At 43.6% G+C, this 27,602-nt stretch overlaps 1 protein-coding gene across 1 annotated transcript in view; it reads left to right on the top strand.

Moving 5' to 3' along the window:
- LOC118358124 (cAMP-specific 3',5'-cyclic phosphodiesterase 4D-like) overlaps positions 1–26,650 on the top strand; it is a 53,650-nt gene extending 27,000 nt beyond the window's left edge. Inside the window, exons 2-3 of the mRNA XM_035735603.1 lie at positions 2,898–2,968; positions 26,292–26,650. Of these exons, the coding sequence (XP_035591496.1) occupies positions 2,927–2,968; positions 26,292–26,534 (285 nt within the window). The 5' untranslated portion in view covers positions 2,898–2,926 and the 3' untranslated portion in view covers positions 26,535–26,650. The remainder of the gene's footprint in view (positions 1–2,897; positions 2,969–26,291) is intronic.
- The last annotated feature ends 952 nt before the right edge of the window (positions 26,651–27,602 follow it).

Here is a 27,602-nt window from a genome sequence, read left to right as displayed (position 1 = left end):
CAGAAACAAAGGAGTTTCTTCTGAAGCTCGTCAGTCTATTCTTGTTCTGAGAAATGAAGGCTATTCCATGCGAGAAATTGCCAAGAAACTGAAGATCTCGTACAACGCTGTGTACTACTCCCCCAGAACAGTGCAAACCGGCTCTAAGCAGAATAGAAAGAGGAGTGAGAGGCCCCGGTGCACAACTAAGCAAGAGGACAAGTACATTAGAGTGTCTAGTTTGAGAAACAGACGCCTCGCAAGTCCTCAACTGGCAGCTTTATTTAATAGTACCTGCAAAACACCAGTCTCAACATCAACAGTAAAGAGGCGACTCCGGGATGCTGCCCTTGTTCCCCTGTCCAGTGTCTGTGTTCTTTTGCCCATCTAAATTTCTTATTTTTATTGTACAGTGAGATATGGCTTTTTCTTTGCAACTGCCTAGAACCAAAAATCTCAAATTTGGACTAATCAGACCAAAGGACAGATTTCCATTGGGCTAATGTCTATTGTTTCTTGGCCCTAGCAAGTCTCTTCTTATTATTGGTGTCCTTTAGTAGCGGTTTCTTTGCAGCAATTAGAACCATGAATGCCTGATTCACACAGTCTCCTCTGAACACTTGATATTGAGATGTGTCTGTTACTTGAACTCTGTGAAGCATTTATTATGGCTGCAATTTCTGAAGCTGGTAATTCTAATGAACTTGTCCTCTACAGCAGAAGTAACTCTGGGTCTTCCTTTCCTGTGGCAGTATTTATGAGACACAAATTAACTTTTAAAAAGGCACACCTGTTAATTGAAATGCATTCTACAATGTAGAAAACAGTAAAAAAAATACAGCAAAACCCTGAAAAGAGTAGTTATGTCCAAACTTTTTATTGGTACTGTACGTAAATGTCATGTTTATGTTTTTATTTTTAATAAATGTGCAAACATTTCTAAAAACCTGTTTTTGCCTTGTCATTATGGGGTATTGTATGTGGATTTATGAGAAAATACAAGCAATTCAATCCATTTTAGAATAAGGCTGTTGAGGCTGACCTTGAGTCTTCTTTGATAGGCACTTCTAATGTAACTCTATGGCAGCACCCAAGGGGCTTCCATTTTTGAGCTCTACCCGTAGATTTTGCAGTGACGTAGTGTCCCAATGAGTGACAGAGCACTGAGCCAATCACGGTGCAACTAGAGAATTTTACCAACCCCTATGCTCCGTATTTTCCGCTGGCTTCCCCACCAATGAAAGCACTGAGCTAGGCTGAAACACCTGCATTTTGGAGCTGCCTTACTCAAGAAAGCCAAAAATAGACCATGTTTTTACATGGTTTGCAAACTAATATGTGACACGTATTCATGCCAAAATAACATGCAAAACAGACATTGAAACAATAATAAAATCAAATACAATTTTATTTTTTGCTAAACAGGTGGGGCTCAAAACAGGTACCCTGAATAATGGGTCGCCACTGCATATGGCTTGTTGTTGCTTGTTCCTCTGTGCTTGTCTTGACCAAAGCAGTTGGCCAGTACTCTACAAATTGTTTTAACCTCCCTGCCACCTGAGGTTAATCCTAATCTTTTGTTTATTTGGTTTATCTAAAGTGGACATATTAGTGGCAAGTTAGACAAACTTGGATTATAACTAGTATTTGCTCACCTTGGTCAGTTGTGAAATTGCAGAGGGTGTGCCAGGTGGAATTGGGGGTTATTAGGCCATATGAACAGAGTAGGGTTGTATAACACTGGCTGGTAATTCACTGATGTTTATCACCTGGGTTCTAATGTAGGCTAATGGGTCAGTGGAGTACAGCACAGCTCTTTACTCACAGGTAATAAATAGTCTACACACACGTGCAAGCATGGACACACGCAGGCACGCAGGCACACACACACACACACACACACACACACACACACACACACACACACACACACACACACACACACACACACACACACACACACACACACACACACACACACACACACACACACACACACACACACACACACACACACACACACACAGTTCACCTGGTTGCCATGGAAACAAATGTACTCTGGTCATAAACTAGGCTGCTTTCCTAAATTTACTCTGGGGTGTCGAAGTGCGCTCTGGATCGTTCGTAAATTCAGAACATGGTCAGATGGTCCCTTCGTAAATTCAGATAGAGGGAGATAAGAACTAGATAGCTACTTTCCAGACACAAATAAGAGAACAGCTCACTCTGACCATTTTACTTACCCTAGCAGAGCTGGTTGGACTGTTTTCATGTTATCAAGATGGTTAGTGAATGTAACTGTGTTCTGGCTTCAATTTAATTACATGTTTTGGCTGATCCTTACTGACACCTGTCATAAAAACTGGCATGACATGTTCGTAAATTCATCAATTATTCTGCACTCTCGCACCTTTAATAAGCCCCATACAAACTGCATCACCTGATTTGTCTCAGTTGATCACTTGGTCTGCATCTCAAATGACTAGATGACGAACAGTCTGTTTTGAGATTTGCCCATTGTTAAAACATTGGTGTAAACTACCTGCATACTATAAAATGAGTGCCCAAACCTAAAAGTTCATAACAAACATTGCTTTTATTGATAGATTCCACCAAGGTTGTGTATACCAATGTGCAGAGTAGGCTACAGTTCCCAACACAGTTGGGGAAAACAGACTACCTGCAGTGCTACATCCACAGTTGCTGAAAATGATCTGCAACTCAAATTCTACTTTTCAAAGCCTTGTATCAGACAGCAGAAAGGTTAGAAGTGATATTATACTTTTTCTCTGACGAACAATGCTGGATAAGGCCTGGCCAAACATTACCCCCCAGAATTGCTCAAGCAGAAGCATCGGCACACAGGTGAAAGGCATTTAATCATACTATTCTAATATCTCCTTTCCTTTTCTCATCAGACCCCCAAGTCTGAGAGGCGGAACACACGATGCAAAAGAATTCCCTGGCCGGAGACCGCCAGAGGGACAGTGTGAGTGTACACACACGCACGCACGCACGCGCACGCACACACCAGTGGAGGCTGCTGATGTGTTAAATACAATTTAATTCAATCCATTCCGGCTATTAATATGATCCGTCCTCCCCTCGGCAGCCTCGACTGGCACGCACACGCATGCAGCACACACTCACACACACACATGCACGCGTACAGTAATCCCGGAAGTAGAAAGTCACAGAACAACTTCATTTCCTGTGTGGAACACTCGATGTTAGGTGTAGTGAAGTTTTTTTTTGTTGCCCTTGTCAGATTGATTAATGATACGTTTTTCTATATATAGTTGGTTGGAAGGTGAATAAGTAGTGAAGGGAGATATATTTTACTGTATAGTTCTAAACAGCAAAGGTATAATTGAAGCCACAGTACCTCCATTTTGGAACTCCCTCACCATCACTACTCTGCACATTGGTATTGTAAAAAATATTTTGGAAGTGCTGGAAATGCATTTGTTAACGTCGGCATTCGTTTTGGTCACATTTATTCTATAACAGAAACCTTAATGCATACTTTTAAATGACACTATGTGAGCTAAACACACAAATAAAACATAACAAAATATGCTAATTTTTTCCCTTAAAATATATATCTTTTTTGATTAGTAATGTTACTGTCCCCACTACAACAAAATATAAATAAATACATGGAATTCTGTCCTTGAAACATTCATTTAATTACTGTAGAATTCCATTCATTCCTATGGAGGACTGCTCCCAATGGGGGAGTGCCAATATGGCCGATCGATTACTTTAAAGTTTCTTAATGGCCAATACATAGCATCAGCAATCCAGGGTTTATATACAGTACATCATTGTTAATAACACCCTGCATACAGTACACACTGCCATTTTTATTTTTTTATTTTTTTAACCTTTATCTAACTAGGCAAGTCAGTTAAGTACAAATTCTTATTTTCAATGACGCCTAGGAACAGGGGGTTAACTACCTTGTTCAGGGGCAGAATGACAGATTTTCTCCTTGTCAGCTCTAACCACTAGGCTACCTAAAAACAAACATTTACAAACTTAAAAAAACAACTATACACAGTATACATCTATGAAGAAATCCCAAGTGCAACATTTTTCTCAAAATGATACAGTTCATTATTGTTACATTAAATTTATTTGATGGAGCAGGTTGTGAGCAGTTCAAGTGTTTGTGGTACCATGAGATGACAATGTATGACTGTCCAAAGCAGTCTCCATATTGACTGAAGTAGATCTGAAATCCTATCACGCAGTAGGTTTGTGTGTACGCACTTGTTACGACTGTGACACGTGATTCTCTCACCCAGCTAAGACGAATGCACTAATTGTGAGTCGCTCTGGATGAGACCTGCTAAAATACTCAAATGTAAAAATGTAAAATGTACACTACAGTACTATAACTATTTCAATCTCTGCTTTGATACCCATCCTCCACGGTAATAAATTGAACACTACTATCTGGCCCGTGTCGTAATACAAACGCCTGAAATGAGTTTCGTTGTCAAGTGCTGCGGTCTTCACGTCTGAAACAGCCTCTTGTTGTTGTTGTAGATCTCCCCCTTTTAATGTTATCAAGGTCACAAGTTGTTCATGTTGACCTTCACTAGCAACCGTCATCAAAATTGCTGAAAGGTTTTGAAAGGTTTTAAAAATTCTAATAAATGCAACAGTTGGACAACAGATGAAGCTACTCCAAACAACACACTCGATTTTGCCTCATTTGCATAAATACACCGGGTGTATTTTCATATATAAATAAATTAACCACTGAAAACGTGCTCGGTCTAGGCCTACCGGCACTCACCTGCGCAGCCTAGACTAGCTCATTAATTACTGTTGTCACGTTCTGTGGCATAATTCAACAAGGTTGTCAACTGCAGGATACCCTCAGATTAAAAAAAAAATCAACAAGCTTTACTTTAGATTACATCTATACATATCTATACATACTTTACATTGTTTGCGAGATCAGACATGTTGCTATAATCATTTTGGGAAGTTGCCTTCATTTCAGCGCATCTAATTTGTAAACATTTCAAATGTATTGTCACGAGTCCGACCGAGGGTGTTTCCCCTTCCCGGGCGGTTGGCGCTCGGCGGTCGTCATCACCGGCCTATTAGCTGCCACTGATTGTTTTTCCTCTCCCTCCTTGTATGTTTAGTGGTAGCACCTGTTCATGTGTAATCAGTTAATTAGTTTGTCTTTATTAGACAGCCGGCCCGCCTGGTTGTTGTGCGGGATTATTTCAGTGTAACCTTCGGCTCTGTTGTAGAGGTACGTGTTAGTGCCTGGTCGTTACTTTTTCCGTTGTACATTCTCATTCCCTGTGTTTGGGGCCGTTACTATTGTGAGCACCCTGTGGTGCGTTGGCGCTATTAAAGACGCACAGCTTTGCACTCACTGTCTCCTGCGTTTGACTCCACACACCTACGACACCTGAAGTGTTACAGAATCCCGCACCTAAATCAAATTGAATGGAGTCAGCAGGAGCAGCAGCCAACCCTCTCCCATCGATGGAGGAACGGGTTCTCCACCACACCACCGTTCTCCATCGGATCGGATCCGCGATGGATCAAGTGATGGAGAGAATGGACCGATGGGAGAGGAGTGGTCTCCTCTCTCCACCTTCGGCACCCCCGACTCCGGACTCCCCATCACTCGACTCCAGCACCCTCCGTCTGACACTACCGAGGGCTTATGATGGAGCGGCGGCGGGTTGCCAGGGGTTTCTGCTTCAGCTGGAGCTATACCTGGCCACCGTTAGACCCACTCCCTCAGGAGCGGAGAGGGTGAGTGTCCTCATCTCCTGCCTCACGGGTCGTGCTCTGGAGTGGGCGAACGCAGTCTGGAATGGCCCAGACTCAGCGCGGGAGCACTACCCAGAGTTTTCCTGCCGCTTCCGTGCCGTGTTTGATCACCCTCTAGACGGCCGAGCGGTGGGAGAACGACTTTTTCATCTCAGGCAGGAGAGGAGGAGCGCCCAGGATTACGCGCTGGAGTTCCGGACATTGGCAGCCGGATCTGGGTGGAACGACAGGGCCCTTATGGACCACTACAGGTGTAGTCTCCGAGAGGACGTCCGCCGGGAGTTAGCGTGTCGGGACACCACTCTGTCACTGGATCAGCTGATTGACATGTCCATTCGACTGGACAATCTGCTGGCTGCCCGCGGGCGTTCAGAGAGGGTCCTGTGCGTTCCACCACCCAGCCCCTCCGCTCCCATTCCGACTTCCCTGCACCAACTGTGGTCGGAGAGGACACACGTCTGATCGGTGCTGGGGGGTCCGTCTGGGAGTAGAGATGGCAGGCGGAACGCTTCTCGGTCACCCCAGGTGAGTCAGCATCAGACTCACCCAGAATCCCTTGTTGGCCATATGTTTGTCTTAATCTCTTTCCTTCACTTTTTTCCCTCTTCCCAGCATAGGGCGCTAGTCGATTCAGGCGCAGCTGGGAACTTTATGGGTCGCGGACTCGCCCTTAAGTTAGGGGTTCCGCTGGTGCCGATAGATTCTCCTTTCCCCGTGCACTCCCTAGATAGCCGGCCATTAGGGTCAGGGATGGTCGGGAGACCACGGTCCCACTGGACATGGTGACGCAGGGGAATCATAGGGAGCGTATCAGTTTTTTTATTGATTCGCCTGCGTTTCCAGTGGTGCTGGGGACTCCTGGCTGGCCCGGCACAATCCTAAAATTTCGTGGAGACAAGGGGTTCTCCAGGGGTGGTCAGAGGAGTGTTCTGGAAGGTGTTTGGGAGTTTCCATCGGTGCCACGTTGGTGGAGAGTCCAGACCAGGGTTCCACGGTGTGCATTCCCCCGAGTATGCCGATTTGGCAATCGCTTTCAGTAAAGTGAAAGCGACTAAATTACCACCTTATCGACCGGGAAGGGATTGTACGATAGATCTCCAGGTAGACGCTGCGCTTCCCAAGAGTCATGTGTACCCGCTGTGGAGACATATGTCACTGGGACAGGGGTACATTCGGCCCTCCATTTCACCCGTCTCCTCGAGTTTCTTTTTTGTGAGGAAAAAGGAGGGAGGTTTGCGTCCGTGTATCGATTATAGAGGTCTAAACGCCATCACAGTGGGGTATAGTTACCCTCTACCTCTCATCGCTACGGCGGTGGAATCGTTCCACGGAGCGCAGTTCTTCACAAAACTGGATCTCAGGAGCGCGTATAGTCTGGTGCGTATTCGGAAGGGAGACGAGTGGAAAACCGCATTTAGTACTACATCCGGCCACTATGAGTACCTCGTCATGCCGTATGGATTAAAGAATGCTCCAGCCGTTTTCCAATCCTTTGTAGACGAGATTCTCAGGGACCTGTGCGGGCAGGGAGTGGTTGTTTATATCGATGACATTCTGATCTACTCGGCCACTCACACCGCGCATGTGTCTCTGGTGCGCAAAGTGCTTGGAAGACTGCTGGAGCATGACCTATACGTCAAGGCTGAGAAATGCGTGTTCTCTAAACGAGCCGTCTCTTTTCTGGGATATCGCATTTCCACCTCGGGGTGGTGATGGAGGGTGACCGCATTAGGGCCGTGCGTAATTGGCCGACTCCAACCACGGTAAAGGAGGTGCAGCGGTTTTGGGGTTTTGCCAACTACTACCGGAGGTTTATCCGGGGTTTTGGCCAGATAGCGGCTCCCATTACCTCACTGCTGGGGGCCCGGTGCGATTGCAGTGGTCAGCACAGGCGGACAGAGCATTCAACAAGTTGAAGGCGCTGTTCACTGATGCGCCCGTGTTGGCGCATCCGGATCCCTCTCTAGCATTCATAGTGGAGGTGGACGCGTCCGAGGCTGGGGTGGGTGCCGTGCTATCACAGCGCTCGGGTACGCCACCAAAACTCCGCCCCTGCGCTTTCTTCTCAAGGAAGCTCAGCCCAGCGGAGCGTAACTATGATGTGGGGACCGGGAGTTGCTAGCGGTGGTTAGAGCTCTGAAGGTGTGGAGACACTGGCTTGAGGGGGCTAAGCACCCTTTTCTCATCTGGACCGACCACCAGAATCTGGAGTATATTCGGGCTTCAAGGAGACTTAACCCACGTCAGGCAAGGTGGGCCATGTTCTTCACCCGGTTCCGGTTTACTTTGTCTTATAGACCGGGCTCCCAGAACGTGAAGGCTGACGCACTGTCCCGCCTTTACGACACCGAGGATGGGTCCACCGAACCTACTCCCATCCTTCCCGCCTCTAAGCTGGTAGCCCCAGTGGTATGGGAGGTGGACTCGGACATCGAGCGGGCGTTACGGGCTGAACCCGCGCCTCCTCAGTGTCCAGCGGGGCGAAGGTACGTGCCGCTTGATGTTCGGGACAAGCTGATTCGGTGGGCTCACGTCCTACCCTCCTCGGGTCACCCTGGGGTGACGAGGACAGTGGGGAGCCTTCAGGGGAGGTATTGGTGGCCTACGTTGGTTAAGGACGTTAAGGGTTATGTCTCCTCTTGCTCAGTGTGCGCTCAGAGTAAGGCTCCTAGGCACCTTCCTAGAGGGAAGCTACAACCCCTCCCCGTTCCACAGCGGCCATGGTCACATCTGTCCATAGATTTCCTGACCGATCTTCCGCCGTCTCAGGGAACACCGCGGTTCTAGTGATTGTGGATCGGTTTTCTAAGTCCTGCCGTCTCCTCCCGTTGCCCGGTATCCCTACAGCCCTGCAGACTGCGGAGGCATTATTTACCCATGTCTTTCGGCACTACGGGGTGCCGGAGGACATCGTTTCTGATCGGGGCCCCCAATTCACGTCTCGGGTATGGAGAGCGTTCATGTAACGCTTGGGGGTCTCTGTCAGCCTGACCTCCGGTTATCACCCCGAGAGTAATGGGCAGGTGGAGAGATTGAACCAGGAGGTGGGTAGGTTTCTGCGGTCGTATTGCCAGGATCGGCCAGGGGAGTGGGCACGATACATTCCCTGGGCTGAAATGGCTCAGAACTCACTACGCCACTCCTCTACTAACGTGTCCCCTTTTCAGTGTGTGTTGGGATACCAGCCGGTCCTGGCACCATGGCATCCGAGCCAGACCGAGGCTCCTGCGGTGGAGGAATGGGTACAGCGCTCCAAGGAGACCTGGAGGGCCGTCCAGGAATCTCTACGACAAGCGAGTGGACGGCAGAAGAGGAGTGCTGACCGCCACCGCAGTGAGGCCCCCGTGTTTGTACCGGGGGACAGGGTCTGGCTCTCGACCCGAAACCTACCTCTCCGCTTGCCCTGCCGGAAGCTGGGTCCGCAGTGTGTAGGGCCCTTTAAAGTCCTGAGGAGAATAAACGAGGTGTGTTATCGATTACAACTCCCTTCCTATTATCGTATTAACCCCTCGTTTCATGTGTCTCTCCTCAGGCCGGTGGTAGCTGGTCCCCTGCAGGACAGTGAGGTACCGGAGGTCCCTCCCCCCCCTCTGGACATCGAGGGGACCCCGGCGTACACGGTCCGGGCCATTCTGGACTCAAGACGCCGGGTGAGGGGCCTGCAGTACCTCGTGGACTGGGAGGGGTACGGTCCGGAGGAGAGGTGCTGGGTACCGGTGAGGGACATCTTGGATCCATCCATGTTGAGGGATTTCCATCGCCTCCATCCGGATCGCCCTGCACCTCGTCCTCCGGGGCGACCTCGAGGCCGGTGTCGGCGCTGCGGGAGCCGCGCGTCAGGAGGGGGTACTGTCACGAGTCCGACCGAGGGTGTTTCCCCTTCCCGGGCGGTTGGCGCTCGGCGGTCGTCATCACCGGCCTATTAGCTGCCACTGATTGTTTTTCCTCTCCCTCCTTGTATGTTTAGTGGTAGCACCTGTTCATGTGTAATCAGTTAATTAGTTTGTCTTTATTAGACAGCCGGCCCGCCTGGTTGTTGTGCGGGATTATTTCAGTGTAACCTTCGGCTCTGTTGTAGAGGTACGTGTTAGTGCCTGGTCGTTACTTTTTCCGTTGTACATTCTCATTCCCTGTGTTTGGGGCCGTTACTATTGTGAGCACCCTGTGGTGCGTTGGCGCTATTAAAGACGCACAGCTTTGCACTCACTGTCTCCTGCGTTTGACTCCACACACCTACGACACCTGAAGTGTTACATGTATTAAATTATTACAAAAAAATGTACACCCTTCAAAAAAAGCTATCTTTTTTCTCTTTCCTGTGATTCAAGTGTTGAGACGGTGGGTTAAATCCTAGACTAAGCTTTAGCATTCTTATACAGGAGATGCAACGGAAAGACAATATATTTCATTAAACCCAATTCAGCCATTACCAGGTTGTGTTTGACAGGTCATTACAAAAATGTCCACGGTCGTAATTTTAACGGGAAAAAATGACAGGCACAAGCAAGAGTATGAAAGTCGCAGGAGTTAAATGAAAGAAATCAATTCAGAGAGATTTAAGTGACAAGTGGATTTTGCACTCCTCAAACACTGGAAATACCGTAGATGTCTGAAAAAGACAGGTCCACAGGTGGGTGGGACATGCGAGTTGCTACCTTCAATGGCATATCTGTCTTTTGATTTAAAACCTCTACAGGATCGATGTCTTGACCTCGGGACGGTTGAGCTAACATAGGCTAATGCAATTAGCATGAGGTTGTAAGTAACAAGAACATTTCCTAGGACATAGACATACCTGATTTGGCAGAAATCTAACGGCACTGTCCAATTTTCAGTAGCTATTACAGTGAAATAATACCATGATATTGTTTGAGGAGAGTGCACAGTTATGAACTTGAAAATGTAAGTAATAAACCAATGTAAAAATGTAAAAACAAACATCGACAAAGAGATTCAAAGCTATACCTATATCTTATTCAAAGAGGAAACTGTGATGAAATTGAAAAACATAAATATGGAATTGCTCTTCCTCTCACTGTACGAATAGGATATTGTTTTTTCCTCTGACTTTGGGTTCAAGTGTGTATGGTATCCACATCCAAGCCTCCAAGGAGGATTTATGCAGGTGTTTTCACAATGTCTATTTCCTCAGGTAGAGTGTAAATGAACACAAGAGGGGTGGTCACAGGGACAGGAAGGTGTAGAACGCAAGCATCTGAATGGGTGTGAAAAGGAAAATGTGGAATGCACATAATATTCATGTGAACCAGCTCTATAAAATGTTCATACTCATTTGTGTCATTATGCAAACGGGTATGTGTTTGTGGCTTTGCAGGGGAAATGGACTCAATCTCCCCCCCACTGAAGTTGCATATTGCACCTCAGAGCTATGTTTCCTTCGAGTATGTAACATTTTGGAATGCAAATGTTACTATATTAAGCACAGATACCTGCCTGGGCAAATTTCACCTCTGGGAAAGTCTTGATTATAATTTTAACCATGAGGAAATCATGCAGAGTACACATCTGAGTAAGCATGCACTGTGATGGTGCTTATGACCTGGGTGTGTGACATTAAATAACTATATGAATAGCAAATGAAGAGTTTCATTCCAAAACGCTATATCCAACAATTTCTCAGATGCATGTTTTTTTTCATCAGAAGTGATTTCTTATGGGTTTCTCATGTGCGTGTAAGATATGACTATTCTCACATTTTTAAATCATATATTTGAGATGTGTATTAAAATGGGTTTTGTTTCAAAATGCTATATAACCATTGTTTAGCTGGAATGGAATGTTCATACCATGTATATGTAAACTTTGTGATATGTGGTTGTCTCACCTGGCAATCTTAAGATGAATGGACTCTGGATCGCTCGGGATAAGAGCATCTGCTAAATGACTAAAATGTCAAATGTAAATCATTTACATAAAGATCTCAAATTACTGTATTGATCCATTATTACAATGTTTTAATATTGATGTCACAAATGGATCATTTGTACGGCTCTTTATTAAAAAATGTAGTTTTTGTCACACTTGACTGTGCAAAACCTAGCAGAACTTCTTATTTCTCTGTGAGAGTGAGGTGGATATATAGTGTTTTGCAACAAAACATGATTATTTGTCTCTGAAATGAAACCATGAAGTGATAGATTTCAAAAAATAAATTTCTGTAATTAAACAACCCCATGCCATGATTATGTGGTGAAACACACCAATCCCTTTCACTGTTTTTAAACAATAAAAGCTAATTTACCAACATTTCTGAAAATGTACTGTATACATAGCATTTTGGAATGAAACTCTTTAAATGTATAATATAGGCAGACATTTTTTTTATTGAATCAGGTGCAAATATTATGATGCACAGTGACATTTTCAGCTGTTGAAAGTGAGCTAATGGAAGCTGTACTGCATGTTCTACATCTGTCAGGTCTGTGAAAACAATTATGTTTCAGCTTTGTATCTTCTGCACCTGTGAGCTATCTTAGAGGGAGGAAGACAGAGAAGATTGTCTGGGAATGGAGAGTGGGAGATTGAGGTGGATATATAGTGTTTTGCAGCACAGAGAAGATTGGCTGTGAATAGAGAGTGAGAGGGACTAGAATAGGAGAGCTAAGGGTTGCAATGTTCTGCCCCAGGAGGCATTGTAGAGGGAGATAAGTAGTGAGAGGGAGGAAGCAGTGGGGTAGAGTGGTGACATAGTTCAGACTAATGAATACTTAACATAAAAATTAACAGGCTGACCATTCAGGGCCTTGCATTGATTAATAGTCTTGAGTTACCTTATGTACATAGCCATGGCTATGCATATGCAACAGTGGCCAGGCTGAATGTAATGAAAGACCCGAGATGGTCCAGACAGCTCCAACTCCCCCTGGATGCACCTGATCTACATGTATTAGGGCCACAGCAGGGGACCAAGCACACTGTTTGTTTGGAACTCCGTGGGCTAGAAAGGGAGAGAAGAGGTACAGAGTGAGGAGCTGAACAGGTGCTGAGGGCTCTACTTCCTGGACAATTCTTTTATTTATTTTTTTTGACGAAACTTTATTCATACAGGGAATCCCAACTGAAACCAGGGTCTCTTTTTCAGTGAGCTTTCTCATGTCTTTTCCACATCTTTTTCAACGTGTTTTCTTTACGTATCCCTATAGACCTGAAAGGACTGGATGGAATTGAACAACGGAGAGCGTCTAGATTGCTGGAGGGCTAAGTGGAGGCTGTACACCTTAAAATGGTTCTGACCCTCAAAGATCTTAATCTTCTTCATCCACTTCTGTCTATCTACAACTCAATCTCAATGACAAACAACGGTGGGGCTCGGTCACGGCAGATGTGATCATTTCCGTTTGTGTCACTGACACACCAGCAGTGTGTTAATTGTTAATGTTTTTTTTATTTTTTATTCTGCTTACTTACCTCCTTATGTATTTATGAACAAGTGGTGCGATCTACTGAATTTTTCACACAGGTAATTAATTAAATTAGCAGGTAGCTCTATAAAAGGCCCGGCACCCGGGGAACTTCATTTGTTTTTTAACCAGAGCTTGGTGCAGCATGACTGGGGATCGTTGCTGTTGTTGTGTCTGTCTGGGCATATATGTGTCTCCCTGATCTCCCTGATCTATTGTACACCTTGTGTAAAGAAACGTTATCTTCTGATCGCAGCTCTCATTTTACAGTGCTGACTATGATTAGAGTGCCATTAATCTGGCATAAGATGTTGGCAGAGTTAGTTAGTTCTACTAAAGACATGTAAAAGGCCACCAGAGTCCATTGGGTTATGTGTTTTTTAAGCTGGGAATGTAGTGCGGATAGTGTTGCTATGTCCGATATGTCTTTCAGAAGATGGAGTGGTTGAGGCAAAAAAACAATGTCTTTGCATGAGGTGAAAAATAAGATGTCAATCTCACTTACAGCACATTTCTGTAAACGTAACAGGAAAGACATCAACAGCGTCTTGTCCGTTTCCCAGTAAACTTTGAGGTGAAGATCAGAGGCTTCTCTTTCACCCCCCCCCCCTCTCTCTCTGTGTGTGTGTGTGTGTGTGCTACTCTTGGATCAGTTGTTGTTTGGTAGAAGGAGCCTTTTCTCGTCTATGTTTTGTCTGTATCATTGAGAGATGCCGGAGGCTGACTGAAAGGTTTTGGGGGTTTAAACAGCTGGTTAAATGAGGGCCACATACCCTGATCCTGTGAGGCTGCAGCTCTGATGCCGCGAGCTACAACAGCAGTGTATTCTGGACACATTAAGTTTCCTCTGTCCTCTCTATGCTCCTGTTGTGGGGCATCGTGACATTCGTTTTCCTGTTTCTATTGCTCACTGTTATACTCCCCACTGTCTGTCTCTAACTTGACCAGCTGTCTTTCGAAACGTAACACGATCAAATGAAACCCATATTAATATTCAAAAGCTATGAAGCATCAGGCTTTTTCAATGCCCTGGGAAAATTGTAGCTGGTGTAGAATGATCATGCATGTATTCTATGTAAGGTAGGGCATATGGACATTAAGAAAAACTTTCAGACTCAGGTGTATTCAATTTGTTTTAGGAGTATTGTAAATGTGACTAGATATCTATGACACATTTCATCTTACCTGGGAAAAAAATCCCCTCTGCTGAATGTCTATGAAAATAAAATAGCAATTTGCATATAACGGTTAACTGGCAAAACGGATAATACTGGATTATTGGAAGCAAAGCTGAGTATTTCCAGGCCAGCCCATAGTGTGGGATCACTCAAATAAAAAATAATTACTATTCTTTCAGGGTAATACCTCCACGTGGTTCACCATTCAGGGCCTCGATGGGCTCAACAACAGAGACAAGGGGTGATGTGTAACTTTGGGGGAAAACGTTTCTTTGGGACCATCCTAACGACTTATACACAGGAATGTTCTTGCAACATTCCAATGAAATGTGTCTAGAACATTCAAATCTTATATTCTGAGAACATTTTGTGTATGTTTGGTGTGTCATTTATGGAATACTCTCCTAACCATCAAACTGGACACAGGAATGCTCTTGCAACGTTCCGATGAAACACGTACTGGGGAAGTTTTGCTTGACATTAAGGGAATGGTCTCTTGGAAACCGTCCTTGCACGACACTGGAACATTTCTATGAACATTTTTAGTAATGACCTAATGACTCAAGGGAACGGTCTAGAAAGGTGTGGGAACGTTTGTTGTTAGCTGGGATGGACAACATCAAATTGATAAGCATTGGCTGAATTATGCATGGGATATAAGTCGTACTGTGGAGAGATTCAGAAAGGCATAAAAGGGGAAGGCATCCGCCATCCACCCCTTTGCAGATATTCTCGCTATTGCGTACAATGTGCACTTCATGAGATATGCTCAAAGTGTATTTGATGTACTTAAAGGACAGTGTTTTAGGGTTTTGAGAGATGTGCGTGAATAACAAGCGAAAGGCAGGAGTGGGCAATAAAAACCACACTGCGTCTGTAAATACCGATATCGCTTGCCAAAGTAGGGCATATAAATGTGTATTATGACACTATAGCCCATTTCAGTGCAACTGCCACTGTTGGGCAGTTCTAAGTTACAGCTAGGATAGATTCTAGAGAAGCAGGATCCTTAGATATCAGTACCTCCTTTATTTTGATCTCATTAATAATGGTTCATTCTGTTGGTATTATATTATTCTGTTGGTGTAAAGCCAGAAGTTGTAGGAGGCTGATACTGAGAAGCTGATGATAAAGTGTCCTATCCCTCTGGCCCAGATATATCATCAGGGGCTGGAGATGCCAACTGACAGAACACATACAGTATATTGCCTTATAGATGGGAGGTCTAAACTGTTGCTGAACCTATCGGGGAATTTAGTTCTCTCTCCCTTTCTCTACCATCCTTATCTTCACTTTGCTCTTTCTCTGTTTCTCTGTTTCTCTGTTTCTCTGTTTCTCTGTTTCTCTGTTTCTCTCTCTCGACCTCGACCTCGATCTCGACCTCTTTCTCTCTCTCGATCTCTCTCTCTCGATCTCTTTCTCTTTCTCAAATTGCTTTATTGGCATGACGTAACAATGTACATATTGCCAAAGCATACATTGGAAGTGAAAATATACTTTTAACAGTATTAAGATCATAAAAAAAGATATCAAGATTGTCAACTCAACAGGACAAGTCATAAACAACAATAATCAACGGTGGGGGGATGGGGTTGTATCAGAAATGAAAAAATAAACATACAGTGGCCAATAGCGTTAACAAGAACAATGGCATAGAAGACATGTGCAGGTTGGTTGGTCTGTCAGACAGACAATGTCCCTCATCTTATGGCAGGCAGCAATGTAGTGCGCTGCCAACACAGAGCTCTCTGCGTCCTCCCCCAACAGGACGGATAGCTTCTTCTCACCAGAGGTCTTGGAAAACTTTAAAGATTATTTCAAATTTGGAGAAAAATGGCTCCCAAGTGGCGCAGCGGTCTAAGTCACTGTATCACAATGCTAGAGGTGTCACTACAGACCCTGGTTCAATTCCAAGCTGTTTCACAACTGGCCGTGATTGGGTGGGGCATCAATCAATCATAAACAAAGTGATCAAAATGATATACACTCTCAAGCAGTCAGTAAACAATACACCGAAAAATAGAAAACACATTGTTCAAAACATACAATTCTCAGAGAGAAGTACATTTCTAATCTAAAAAAAATATTCATATTTTTCCGTCATTGTCTTTTGATGAACGAAAACATGTTCTATCATAGTAGCTCAAAATTGATCAGAAATTACTACTCTGCTTTGCTCTTTGCAATTTTGTTTTTTGTTATTCCTCCTTGTACCCCTATTTTTACAGTACTGTACCCTGTATCTCACAAACTTGTCCTTTGTCTCTGTGATACTGTAATTCTTGTTCTTTGTTGATATGAACCTGCAACCAGTCAAAATCTATTGAGCAGTCAGCACTGTTACAGTTTTTCTCAGTCGCTTTGGTGCATTTTTCACATCATCCCTAACATGTGCAAAATAATAAGTGCATTTCTCAGAACAATTTGTACAAACTGCAATATACAATAGATATGTTTCTAAAGCTAGTCAGTCACTAAAAATCCTTAGTACATCTCTCAAAAGAAAATATTCATGCCAATGATCATGTCAGTGTCATCAGAATGATAAGTCATTGAGTCATTGTTCACGAACAAGGTCGTCAAAATGTTTAGGCATGTTGTCAATGTAACTGTGTACTTTGACAGTATTACCTGATGTAAACTTAGGCTACAGTTTGAATGACAGCTACTGTATTGAAAATGCACAAGGCTGCACTTCTATGGCATATATCAATTTCAACAGTACTATTTACATATTACTGTATGTGGGTTATTGATTGAAAGAGACTGGACAACCCAAGGGGCACAAAGGAAAAAAAAGAAAATAGAAAGAAACACAGGAAACCACCCTAAGGCACAACTTTGCCCGCAGCACTGTTGTGCTGTCTGTACACATCCAGACGTTCCTGTCTGTCGGCCCACATATTCTCATCCACATCACACCGGATATTTTCCCTTCCAATGCAACGTGGAAAGAATCTTTTGGAATGCCTTATCCATCCTCTGCAGGCGTCTACTGTGATGTCCTCACATGCTGCATCCATTGCAGCCAGCAGGGTCATCTGTGTGTGTGGCTGACGATTGTACACCTTCCACCTCCATGCTGAAAAGAACTCCTCAATTGGGTTAAGGAATGGTGAATAAGGTGGGAGGAATTCTATGAGCATCCTCGGGTGGGTCACAAACCATTGCCTTATGATGTTTGATCGATGGAAACTCACATTATCACAAATGACCACATACTTTGGGAAATCCTCTCTAAACAGACCCCTCTCATCATCAGGGATGAGAGCCCCGTAGAGAGTCTCTAAAAAGATGAGTAGATGCTGAGTGTTGTATGGCCCTATAAGGGGGATATGGGCTAGGACACCATGCTCCGAAATAGCAGCACACATGGTGATATTTCCTCCCCGTTGGCCTGGCAAATCCACAGTAGCTCTGTGACCGATGATATTCCGACCCCGCCTTCTGCATTTGGTCAGGTTGAAGCCAGCCTCATCCACATATACAAAGTTGTGAGAGGGTTCACTTGATTCCAACTCCATTATACGCTATATCCCAGAACACACAGTTGAATTTGTTTTGGTAAGGAAGAGACATAAAATGTACATATATTGCATGTTCCTTCCACAGCAATGGAAATGTGTGCAGTTTATGCTTACTGTAGTATGTATCACTATAAAATGTTGCTGTAAAGTAGTTACATAGATATATGTTTTACCTGTACATACTGGTACCGTAGTTCCTTAACTCTGTCCTCATTCCTTTGGAATGGTACACGCTACAGCTGTTTCATATTCATCTGGTTTCTATGCAGCACCCTGTCGATGGTTGAGATGCTAACCGTATGGATGTTTTCAAAGACATCGTTGTCTTCTATAATGGTCCTTTGTATTTCCCTGAGTCTCATGGCATTGTTTGCTCGGACCATGGTGCAAATAGCCTCCTCCTGTTGAGGTGTGAAAAGGCATCCTCTGCCACCGGTTTGAGGTAATCTTGCAGTCCTATGTGGGGAAATGCAGTGATGCATCGCACACTTTCACATAGACAAAAACTATGCAAACACACATTTTACTGTAAAACATACAGGTGGGTGCATGTAAGGTGCAGCATGTATCTGTATAGAGTATATTTCTGTATGCTGTGAAATACAAGTGGACTACTGTAATATGAAGCATTGTAGGAAGTATACAGTATACTGCTTATATACAGTAACAGTGCACTGTACATTGGTGGACATACCTGTTCTCTCTTCAAAACGTTTGAACTATTGAGGACACGGTTGATCTCCTAATATTCGGCTGCACCCTTCGACCCGTCTCAGCCATTGTAAGGCCATGATTGACAACATGGTCTACAATAGTGGCCCTTATGTCATCAGATATGCGCCTATGTCCTCTTCTGCCTCTTCCTCTGTTTTGCCTTCCACCACGCATCCTTGCTCCTCTTGGCTGTTGACCCTGTTCGTTTCCTGGTCCATCCATTATTGGAAAATTGCAACTCTGTGTTGTGGTCTGTCTATATATGCTTGCCAATTGATTATTCATGAGATGCAACTTTGAGCAATTTAGACAACTGGTTGATTGTTGGTTGAACTAACACTTTTCATTCCTTCATGAGTGAGGGTCAATTTCACCTGCACGATTCATCAATTCACGTTTTTGTACAAAAGGTCTAATAGAAATGTGTACAACTATGCTTGATAGTTTATGACAAATAGTTCAACAATTTAGCATGTAATGGCTTATGCAAGGAACTAATGCCTAGATGTTTTGAGGGGTAAGACTATTCAACAGAGAACCATCTACTATATTTTGATCAACATGACATGAGCAATTGATAATGTGGAAAAAAGCTGACACTTGTACATTATCAATTGCAATTTGTTCAAAGGAATAAGAAATTGCTTTAATGATGTGCACAAGTGACTAGATGATTTGGAATTTGTACAAATAGTATCAAGAAGTGCACTTTTGATCTAAGAAATGCACCAAAGCGACTGAGAAAAACTGTAATAAATGGAAAACACAATGTTCAGGGCCATACAATGTGTCCATTGTACAGTATACAGCCTACAATGCACTGTACTACAGTATCCATTCTCAGACTTTCTCCTTCCCACCTTCAACAACCTGTTTGCTCTCTGAACTGGCTTATATTGGTTGTGTCGCATCATTTGAAACAGGTTAAATCAATTTCGAGTGGTTGTGTTCAATCAATGACATATGTTCTCTATTTGTATTTGATTTTTGCCACTTGTGTTTACCAGTATGGATGACATGTGCATTAGAGTGCAGAATGTGTTTTGAGAACGAGAATGTGTTTAGAGTTTTGCTGAAAAGTCTAAGTGAGATCTGCAAATTGTGTTTTATCATGTGAAATGGTTTAAGGTATTGACATCAGACTGCATAATTAGCTAAATGAGTCCAGGCAACTGAGAACTTTGTTCAGCCAATTAGTTTTAGTGTTTTAGCAATTGAGAAAAACAGAGCAGGGAAGCCTTGAGGCACCTGCCACTGGTCCTCTCTGCCCTGCCCTACAGTATAGACCATTACCTACTGTATATTCCAGAAGCAAGATTCATCATATGACCCTCCTCTCATAATGTCATGGAAGACAGTTATTTCTATTACAGGAATACTTCATTTTCATTTCCAGGTTTAAGTAAAATATGTGGATCACTCATAAATGGACGCCATACTATTTGGTCTGACTCCCGCTCCAAAGCGATTGAATTAGCCTACATGTCTTTTTTAAAAATGTTATCAACTGTTACTAATGATCCTCAGCAACAACTGGCATGGCTGTGACATCCTTTACAGAGAAAGCAAATGAAGGTAAACAAAACAATGTTATTAAATGAAATTATAATGTAGGCTGTACCACCTAATGGGAAACTACAGTTGAATATGTTCGGTTATTAGGCCTACTGATGGGCGATACTTGATACTGGCTAATATTTAACATGATAGAAATAGGAAAGAGGGAAAGCCATGTTAGCTTATAATTAAGACATTTGGGAATGCCCATCTCTGCCCATCTCTGCAAAGTAAAAGGCTGTAGAATTCTCCATAATGACAGAGAATTTCATCAACTTTACTGTGGGAATGTTGATATGCTTCAGTTTGCTGCCATATGACTGGTTTCACCTTTGTCTCCAGCGATTGTAAGGTAAAATACATGGCCTTCATAAAAGTATTTACACCCCTTTACATTTTCCACAAATTGTTGTGTTACAACGTGGGATTAAAATGGATTGAATTGTCATTCTTCCATTTAGTTTGAAGTACACATTAGAGGCAGCATTCTGATAAAGGCCACAAATGTTTGTATTATAAGTCAATAAATGTAAAAACATTTTTTTTTTTTTTTAAGTTACACCTCCCTTTTCAATGAACATTTCTTACAGAATCTTCCCTGAAGGGAGCATAATAAACACAAGGCCACGTGTCCACGAAGAGAGGACTATGATCTGGCTAAAGGCCAAGGAGGAGAAAAAAAACAACTTTATTAAATATTCTGTTTGTTAAAGGGGATCCTGTTTTCCTCTTCCTCTCTCTCTTGTCTATATTTCTGTCAGTTTTTCTCTCGCACTCTTGCCCCCTCCTTTTCCCTCCTTCTGCCCCTTCCTCCTGCTCTGAGAGGAGAGGGATGCTTCAAGGGCTGTAATCCAGGCAGCAGGTAAGGAAATGACAATCCTGAGCAAAATAGAGACACTGTATGTTCTCCATACAGTGTCTCTGTCTTATAGGCTGTGAGATTAAAAAATAATTCTCTCAAATATTGTACCTGAATATTATCAAATTGAAAATATTACTGCTTGGGATCTGTAGTCCTGATTTGATTTCATGTATTTTGTTAAAAGGTATCGGAACTCTTTGGGTTGTCTGTCGTATTTGATCAAACTACCCAGCCGAACAACGAGTGGATCTGAACATAAAGTACAAATTCACTTCAAAAAGAGGAATGAGGAATGGTTGAGGATTGAGAGGTTGAGGAATGAACCTTCCAATGATACCTCGCATCACGAGTGTCCACTTAGGACGACAAGACGTCAGAGACCTTACTGTGCTGTGCTTCCACAAGGCAACATGTAAGGCAACATAATCAATGTGGGGCTATGCGTTCTTTGGAAAATAATGCGCGACGTGGAATGTGTGTGCCACGACGCATAGCGGAGTGGCACTGACCTTCCACGGAGTTGCATCATTTTTTTCTCCAGAAAAAGCATAGAGCCCGAGTTAATTATCCTGCTTATACTACGGCTACAATTTAACACATTTGCTAGAAATGTGCTCATTTATCTGGCATACCTGCTGGCAAGATTGGTAGAATTTAGAAAATCAAGCACATACTAAATGTACTGAAAAAGTATCACATTCCTTTCAATCTTTTACCAGAGATGCAAAAGAGCATATTTAGTTTATAAAATTTAAATAAACAACAGTAAGGAGGATACAGACAGCTCAAGAGGTATGCTTAGATATGGAGAAAAATAAACATATTTTTTATATAGAATTAAGCATTTAACATATGGCTCTAGATTGCAGGAAAAAAGCAGTTTCATGTGGGGTTTGTTTTCTAGCCTAGCACCCCACCGGCCCACTCCCCAGCAATCCTCATTTACTTTGTGCCCCGTCAGATTTTGGGGTGCATGACAGTAGTTGCCTTAGTAATCAAACAAACAGACCTGCTAGCTTAGCTAACCAAACCACCAGTCCGACGAGAAGGATATACTGCTTTCCCCGGAACAGGGCCAAATCCCTGTCATTTGCGTGAAGAAATGACGGAGGAAAAGGGGGCGAAGGTCGGGCTTCTGAGAATCCGTAGGCGAGCGAGTCAACTCCCACTGCCATCCGTTCTACTGGCTAATGTGCAATCATTGGAAAATACAATTGATGACCTACGATTAAGATTATCCAACGGGACATTAAAAATCTTATGTTTCACCGAGTCGTGGCTGAGAGATGACATGGATAACATAGAGCTGGCGAGATTTTCCATGCACCGGCAGTACAGAGAAGAAGCTACGTCTGGTAAGACGAGCGGTGGGGGTGTGTGTCTATTTGTAATAACAGCTGGTGCGTGATGTCTAATATTAAAGAAGTCTCGAGGTATTGCTCGCCTGAGGTAGTGTATCATATGATAAGCTGTAGACCACACTATCTACTAAGAGATTTCTCATCTATATTATTCGTAGCCGTCTATTTACCACCACAAACCGATGCTGGCACTAAGACCGCACTCAACCAACTCTATAAGGTCATAAGCAAACAAGAAAATGCTCATCCAGAAGCGGCTTCTAGTGGCCGGGGACTTTAATGCAGGCAAACTTAAATTAGTTTTATCAAATTTTTACCAGCATGTCACATGTGCAACCAGAGGGAAAACAACTCTAGACCACCTTTACTCCACACACAGAGATGCATACAAAGCTCTCCCTCGCTCTCCATTTGGCAAATCTGACCATAATTCTATCTTCGCGATTCCTGCGTACAAGCAAAAACTAAAGCAAGAAGTACCAGTGACTCACTTAATACAGAAGCGGTCAGATGACGCTATGCTACTCCACAGGACTGTTTTGCTAGCACAGACTGGAATATGTTCTGGGATTCATCCAATGGTATTGAGGAGCATACCACCTCAGTCATCGGCTTCATCAATAAGTGCATCGACGACGTCGTCCCCACAGTGACCATACATACAGTACATATACTAACCAGAAGCCATGGGTAACAGGCAACATCCGCTTTAAGCAGTACCGGTACCCCCCACCCCCCCCGTATATAGCCTCATTATAGTTATTTTATTGTGTACACTTTTTATAATTTTTTACATTTGCTTATTTGGTAAATATTTTCTTAACTCTTCTTGAACTGCACTGTCGGTTAAGGGCTTGTAAGTAAGCATCTCACGGTAAGGTCTACACTTGTTGTATTCGGTGCATGTGACAAATAACGTTTTATTTGATGGGATTTGACCTACCTTGGATCGCTAACATAATGATTAGGATCACAATTCCTGAATGTAAATATTATGGGGACACCTATAGACTGGCAGCCAAGCATGAGTTATCAGTGTCGCCTATTATCGTCTAGACATGATTTTGAAATACCTTAACAACCTGGAATAAAAACCTACCCTACAGGCTTTCACATCATAAATCAATTGATTTAAAAGAAACAATTACAGGGGGAAGTTTGGAATCGTCCAGTGGAATAATGCACATGCTTGGATAATTACATAACCAACGCCTCTAGTAATACGACTCCCATCCGAATAGGGCTATGTAACACGGCAAATAATAGGTTTACCGGCATAAAGAGTGTGCTGCATCATCCCATGGGATCTGCCCCAAGGCAGAAATATTACTGAAATATTCTAGTTCCTACACATCGCCTTCTATACTCAAACAAAATAGGCCTTTTATAAATGAATAACAAAATGGTCATTTTTCAAACACCTGAAACAGCCTTCTCCTGCAATCTAGACATAATCATTATCCTTAATTCTATGTGAAAAAATATGTTTATTTAGCTGCACATCTGTATACATCTTGAGCTGTCTGTATCCTCCTGACTGGTGGTTATTTCTTTAAAGAAACTAAATATGCAACTTTGCATCTCTGCTAAAATCTGGGTAAAAGATTGAAAGGAATTTGAGTCTTTTAGCGCATTCGGAAAGTATTCAGACTATTTCACATTTTGTTACGTTACAACCTTTTTCTGAAATGGATTAAATAAAACATTGTCCACATCCATCTACACACAATACCCAATAACTGGTGCATCTTGTTTCCATTGATCATCCTTGAGAATTCAATTGATTGGACATGATTTGGAAAGGCACACACCTGTCTATATATGGTCCCACTGTTGACAGTGCACAGTGCATGCCAGAGCAAAAACCAAGCCATGAGGTTGAAGGAATATTACGTACAGCGCCGAGACAGGATTGTGTCGGGGCACAGATCTGGGGAATTATACCAAAACATTTCTGCAGCATTGAAGGTCCCCAAGAACACAGTGGCCTCCATCATTCTTAAATGGAAGAAGTTTGGAACCACCAAGACTCTTCCTAAAGCTGGCCGCCTGGCCAAACTGATCAATCGAAAGAGAAGGGCCTTGGTCAGGGAGGTAACCAAGAACCCGATGGTCACCTTGACAGAGCTCCAGAGTTCCTCTGTGGAGATGGGTGAACCTTCCAGAAGGACAACCATCTCTGTAGAACTCCACCAAACCAAACAATCAGGCCCTTGTGGTAGAGTGGCCATCTCCACAGAGGAACTCTGGAGCTCTGTCAGACTGGAGCATCGTGTTCTAGGAAGAGTTTTGGTGGTTCCAAACTTCTTCCATTTAAGAATGATGGAGACCACTGTGTTCTTGGGGACCTTCCATGCTGCAGAACTTTTTTGGAATCATTTGCCAGACCCGTGCCTCGACACAATCCTGTCTCAGAGCTCTACTGACATTTTTCCTTCGAACTCATGGCTTGGTTTTTGCTGTGAAGTGTCACGCCTGCTCCCGTTCTCCCTGCCTGTCTTTCATTATGTACACCATCATTACACGCAGCAACACTCATTGGACTCACCTGGACTTTGTTGATTGCCCCGTCTATAACTGTCTGCTCCCCCATTTGTTCCCTGTGTCAGCATTGATGTTGTTATTTTCTCCCCTGTCCAGTCCTTTCCTGTTTCATGTCTGTTGCTCAGGGTAGCCTAGTGGTAGTAACCGGAAGGTTGCAAGTTCAAACCCCCGAGCTGACAAGGTACAAATCTGTTGTTCTGCCCCTGAACAGGCAGTTAACCCACTGTTCCTAGGCCGTCATTAAAAATAAGAATTTGTTCTTAACTGACTTGCCTAGATAAATAAAGGTAAAAAAATAAAATAAACAAAATAAATGTTCTCCCTGTATCTGTTTCTTGTTTACCACCATCGATCCTTACAGAATGATGATAACACTAAAATAAACATCAGGGGTTTGGGTGTTTGTTTTGGTTGGTGATGTCAGGTCCGGGTGCCATCATAGAGGGAATCTGGGGTGCCTCAGCTAGCTCGTTGGTCTTACAAGCCTTAGCTGGCTCGAGAGGTCTTCTTGCCTCGATGGGCTCGGCAGGTTCCCACCCCACGTCATGCTTCAGGCGGCCCATCAGGCTCTCATGCCTTAGCTGAATCGTCGGGTGTTCACCCCTCAGCTGAATCGTCGGGCTTTTACCCCTCAGTTGAATTGTCGGGCTCCCACGCCTCAGTGGGATCGTCGGGCTTTCACCCCTCAGCTGGATCATCAGGCTCCCACGCTTGATCAGGTTTTCCAGGCTCCCATGCCTATGCCGGTTCATCGGGCTTCTATGCCACAGCCGGCTTGTCCAGTACCCATGCCTCAGCCGGCCCGACAGGCTCGCCCGGGTGGAACACCGGGTGGCGCCTCTCGTATTCTGCCAATTCTATTCTTTGGTATGGACAGGGTTGTGTGATCGTCTATAGGTTGAAAACACTCCTGACCGGTAGAGCTTTACATGACGGCACTACAGTGCAACTGTAAATAGTTTGAATTGAGGGCCTCAATTAATTTGAATGGATCGATAAGAACTAATGGAAGTACATACACAGTGGGCATGGATGTCAGATCCACATCTAGTTTTGATTTGTGAAATCAACATGAAATCAACAAAACATTTCACCATGTCAATGGATTTAGGTTAAAAGTTGGGTGAAAAAAATACAAAATTCCCTTACGTTGATGACTTTTTGCAAATCCAATCAGTTTACCACGTTGATTCAACGCCATCACATTGAATTTTAGTTGTTGAAATTAAGTGGAAACAGCATTGATTCAACCAGTTTTTGACCAGTGGGTAGGTTCTTTCTCTCTGCTCTCTCTATATCTCTCCCTAAACACCTGTCTCTCCTCGCCTCTGTCCCAGGTATCAGATGATTTGTCAGACTCTCCAGAGCTGGGGCCCGTCTCCTATATGGAAACCTTTCTGGTCCGGAGGCTGTCCTGTCGCACCATCCAGCTGCCCCCTCTGGCCTTCAGGCAGGCTGAGCAGTACTACTGCAACTACAAACCTGAACCAGACACGGTCATGTTCCCACCACGACCGACCACACTGGCTCTACGCACCCCGCCACTCATTGCCATCACCTCCGCTGACACCAGCAGGTGAGAAGTGTGTGTATGTTTGTTTGTTCCCTTGTTAGTTTTGATCAAATGCAATGAATGTTTAAACTGTCGGGCTGAATGGGAAGAGTGCTTCGTCGTTTTGGATGAGCAACAGTTATACAAAAATAGCCCTTCGTTTTCTGTGTGTTTTTGGTAGATATTGAAGTGAACCCTGACTCACTTGTTTACTGAAGTCTGAATCATCAGTGTATTTCTAATAAAGATCTCTTTGCCAGTAATTGACTGGTTTCATTACCAAGGACACAATATACGGATCTGGAAAATATTTTGATCAGGGCGTCAGAGAATACATCAAGTTTGACAAGTGCTTTGTGGCCTTGGCAGGTGCTTTGTGGCCAGGCAATGTCTTTGTAATATGGGACTGAGAGAAGAATGTAGGACCATGTAATTAGATTTCATAGAATGGACAGAGTCCCTGGGCTATATGACACCTTGCTCCACTCATCATGAAATCTGTCGTCTTCATCAACAACCAACTGCTGAGGACGATGATGTCGTTTGTACCAATGTTCCAGCATGTCAAAATGCTTTCATCCAGATAGATGAAGACAGCATGAGGGCAAATCCACGATAGCAGAACTAAGCTGAGTTTAAACAAACCGTACAACTCTATGCACAATTTACTAATTGTATTAGAATTCATGTGATGGAGATTGAGAGCACTATGTACATTTCTGTTGCATTGGATAGTATTGGATTACGCTATTGACTGCAAGTACCAGAATGCTTTGTGACAGGAAGTGGAAGTGAGAACGCTCCACTTATGAACAAGTGACAAGTGATTAGCCTGGCTTTCGCTAGCAACTTTCTTTATAGTTTTGTAGAATCTAGAGTGGTAAAATGTAACGTGAACACGTTTTATTACTAAAAGAAGCGTTAATTTTATAACCAATGTCCTGAGTCATTACCTTATAAATTGTAAAGTTTTAATTTCACGTGCACAAGTACAGTGAAATGCCTTTCTTGCAAGCTCCATACCCAACAAAGCATTAATCAATATCAACGTAGCACTAAAAATAACACAAGGTAGAACAAAAACACACAAGAAATA

The sequence above is a fragment of the Oncorhynchus keta genome, chromosome 25 (assembly GCF_023373465.1).
Source record: "Oncorhynchus keta strain PuntledgeMale-10-30-2019 chromosome 25, Oket_V2, whole genome shotgun sequence".
Taxonomy (NCBI): Eukaryota; Metazoa; Chordata; class Actinopteri; order Salmoniformes; family Salmonidae; genus Oncorhynchus; species Oncorhynchus keta.
The sequence above is the reverse complement of the archived record's forward strand: the minus strand, read 5'-3'. Positions and strand labels throughout refer to the sequence as shown.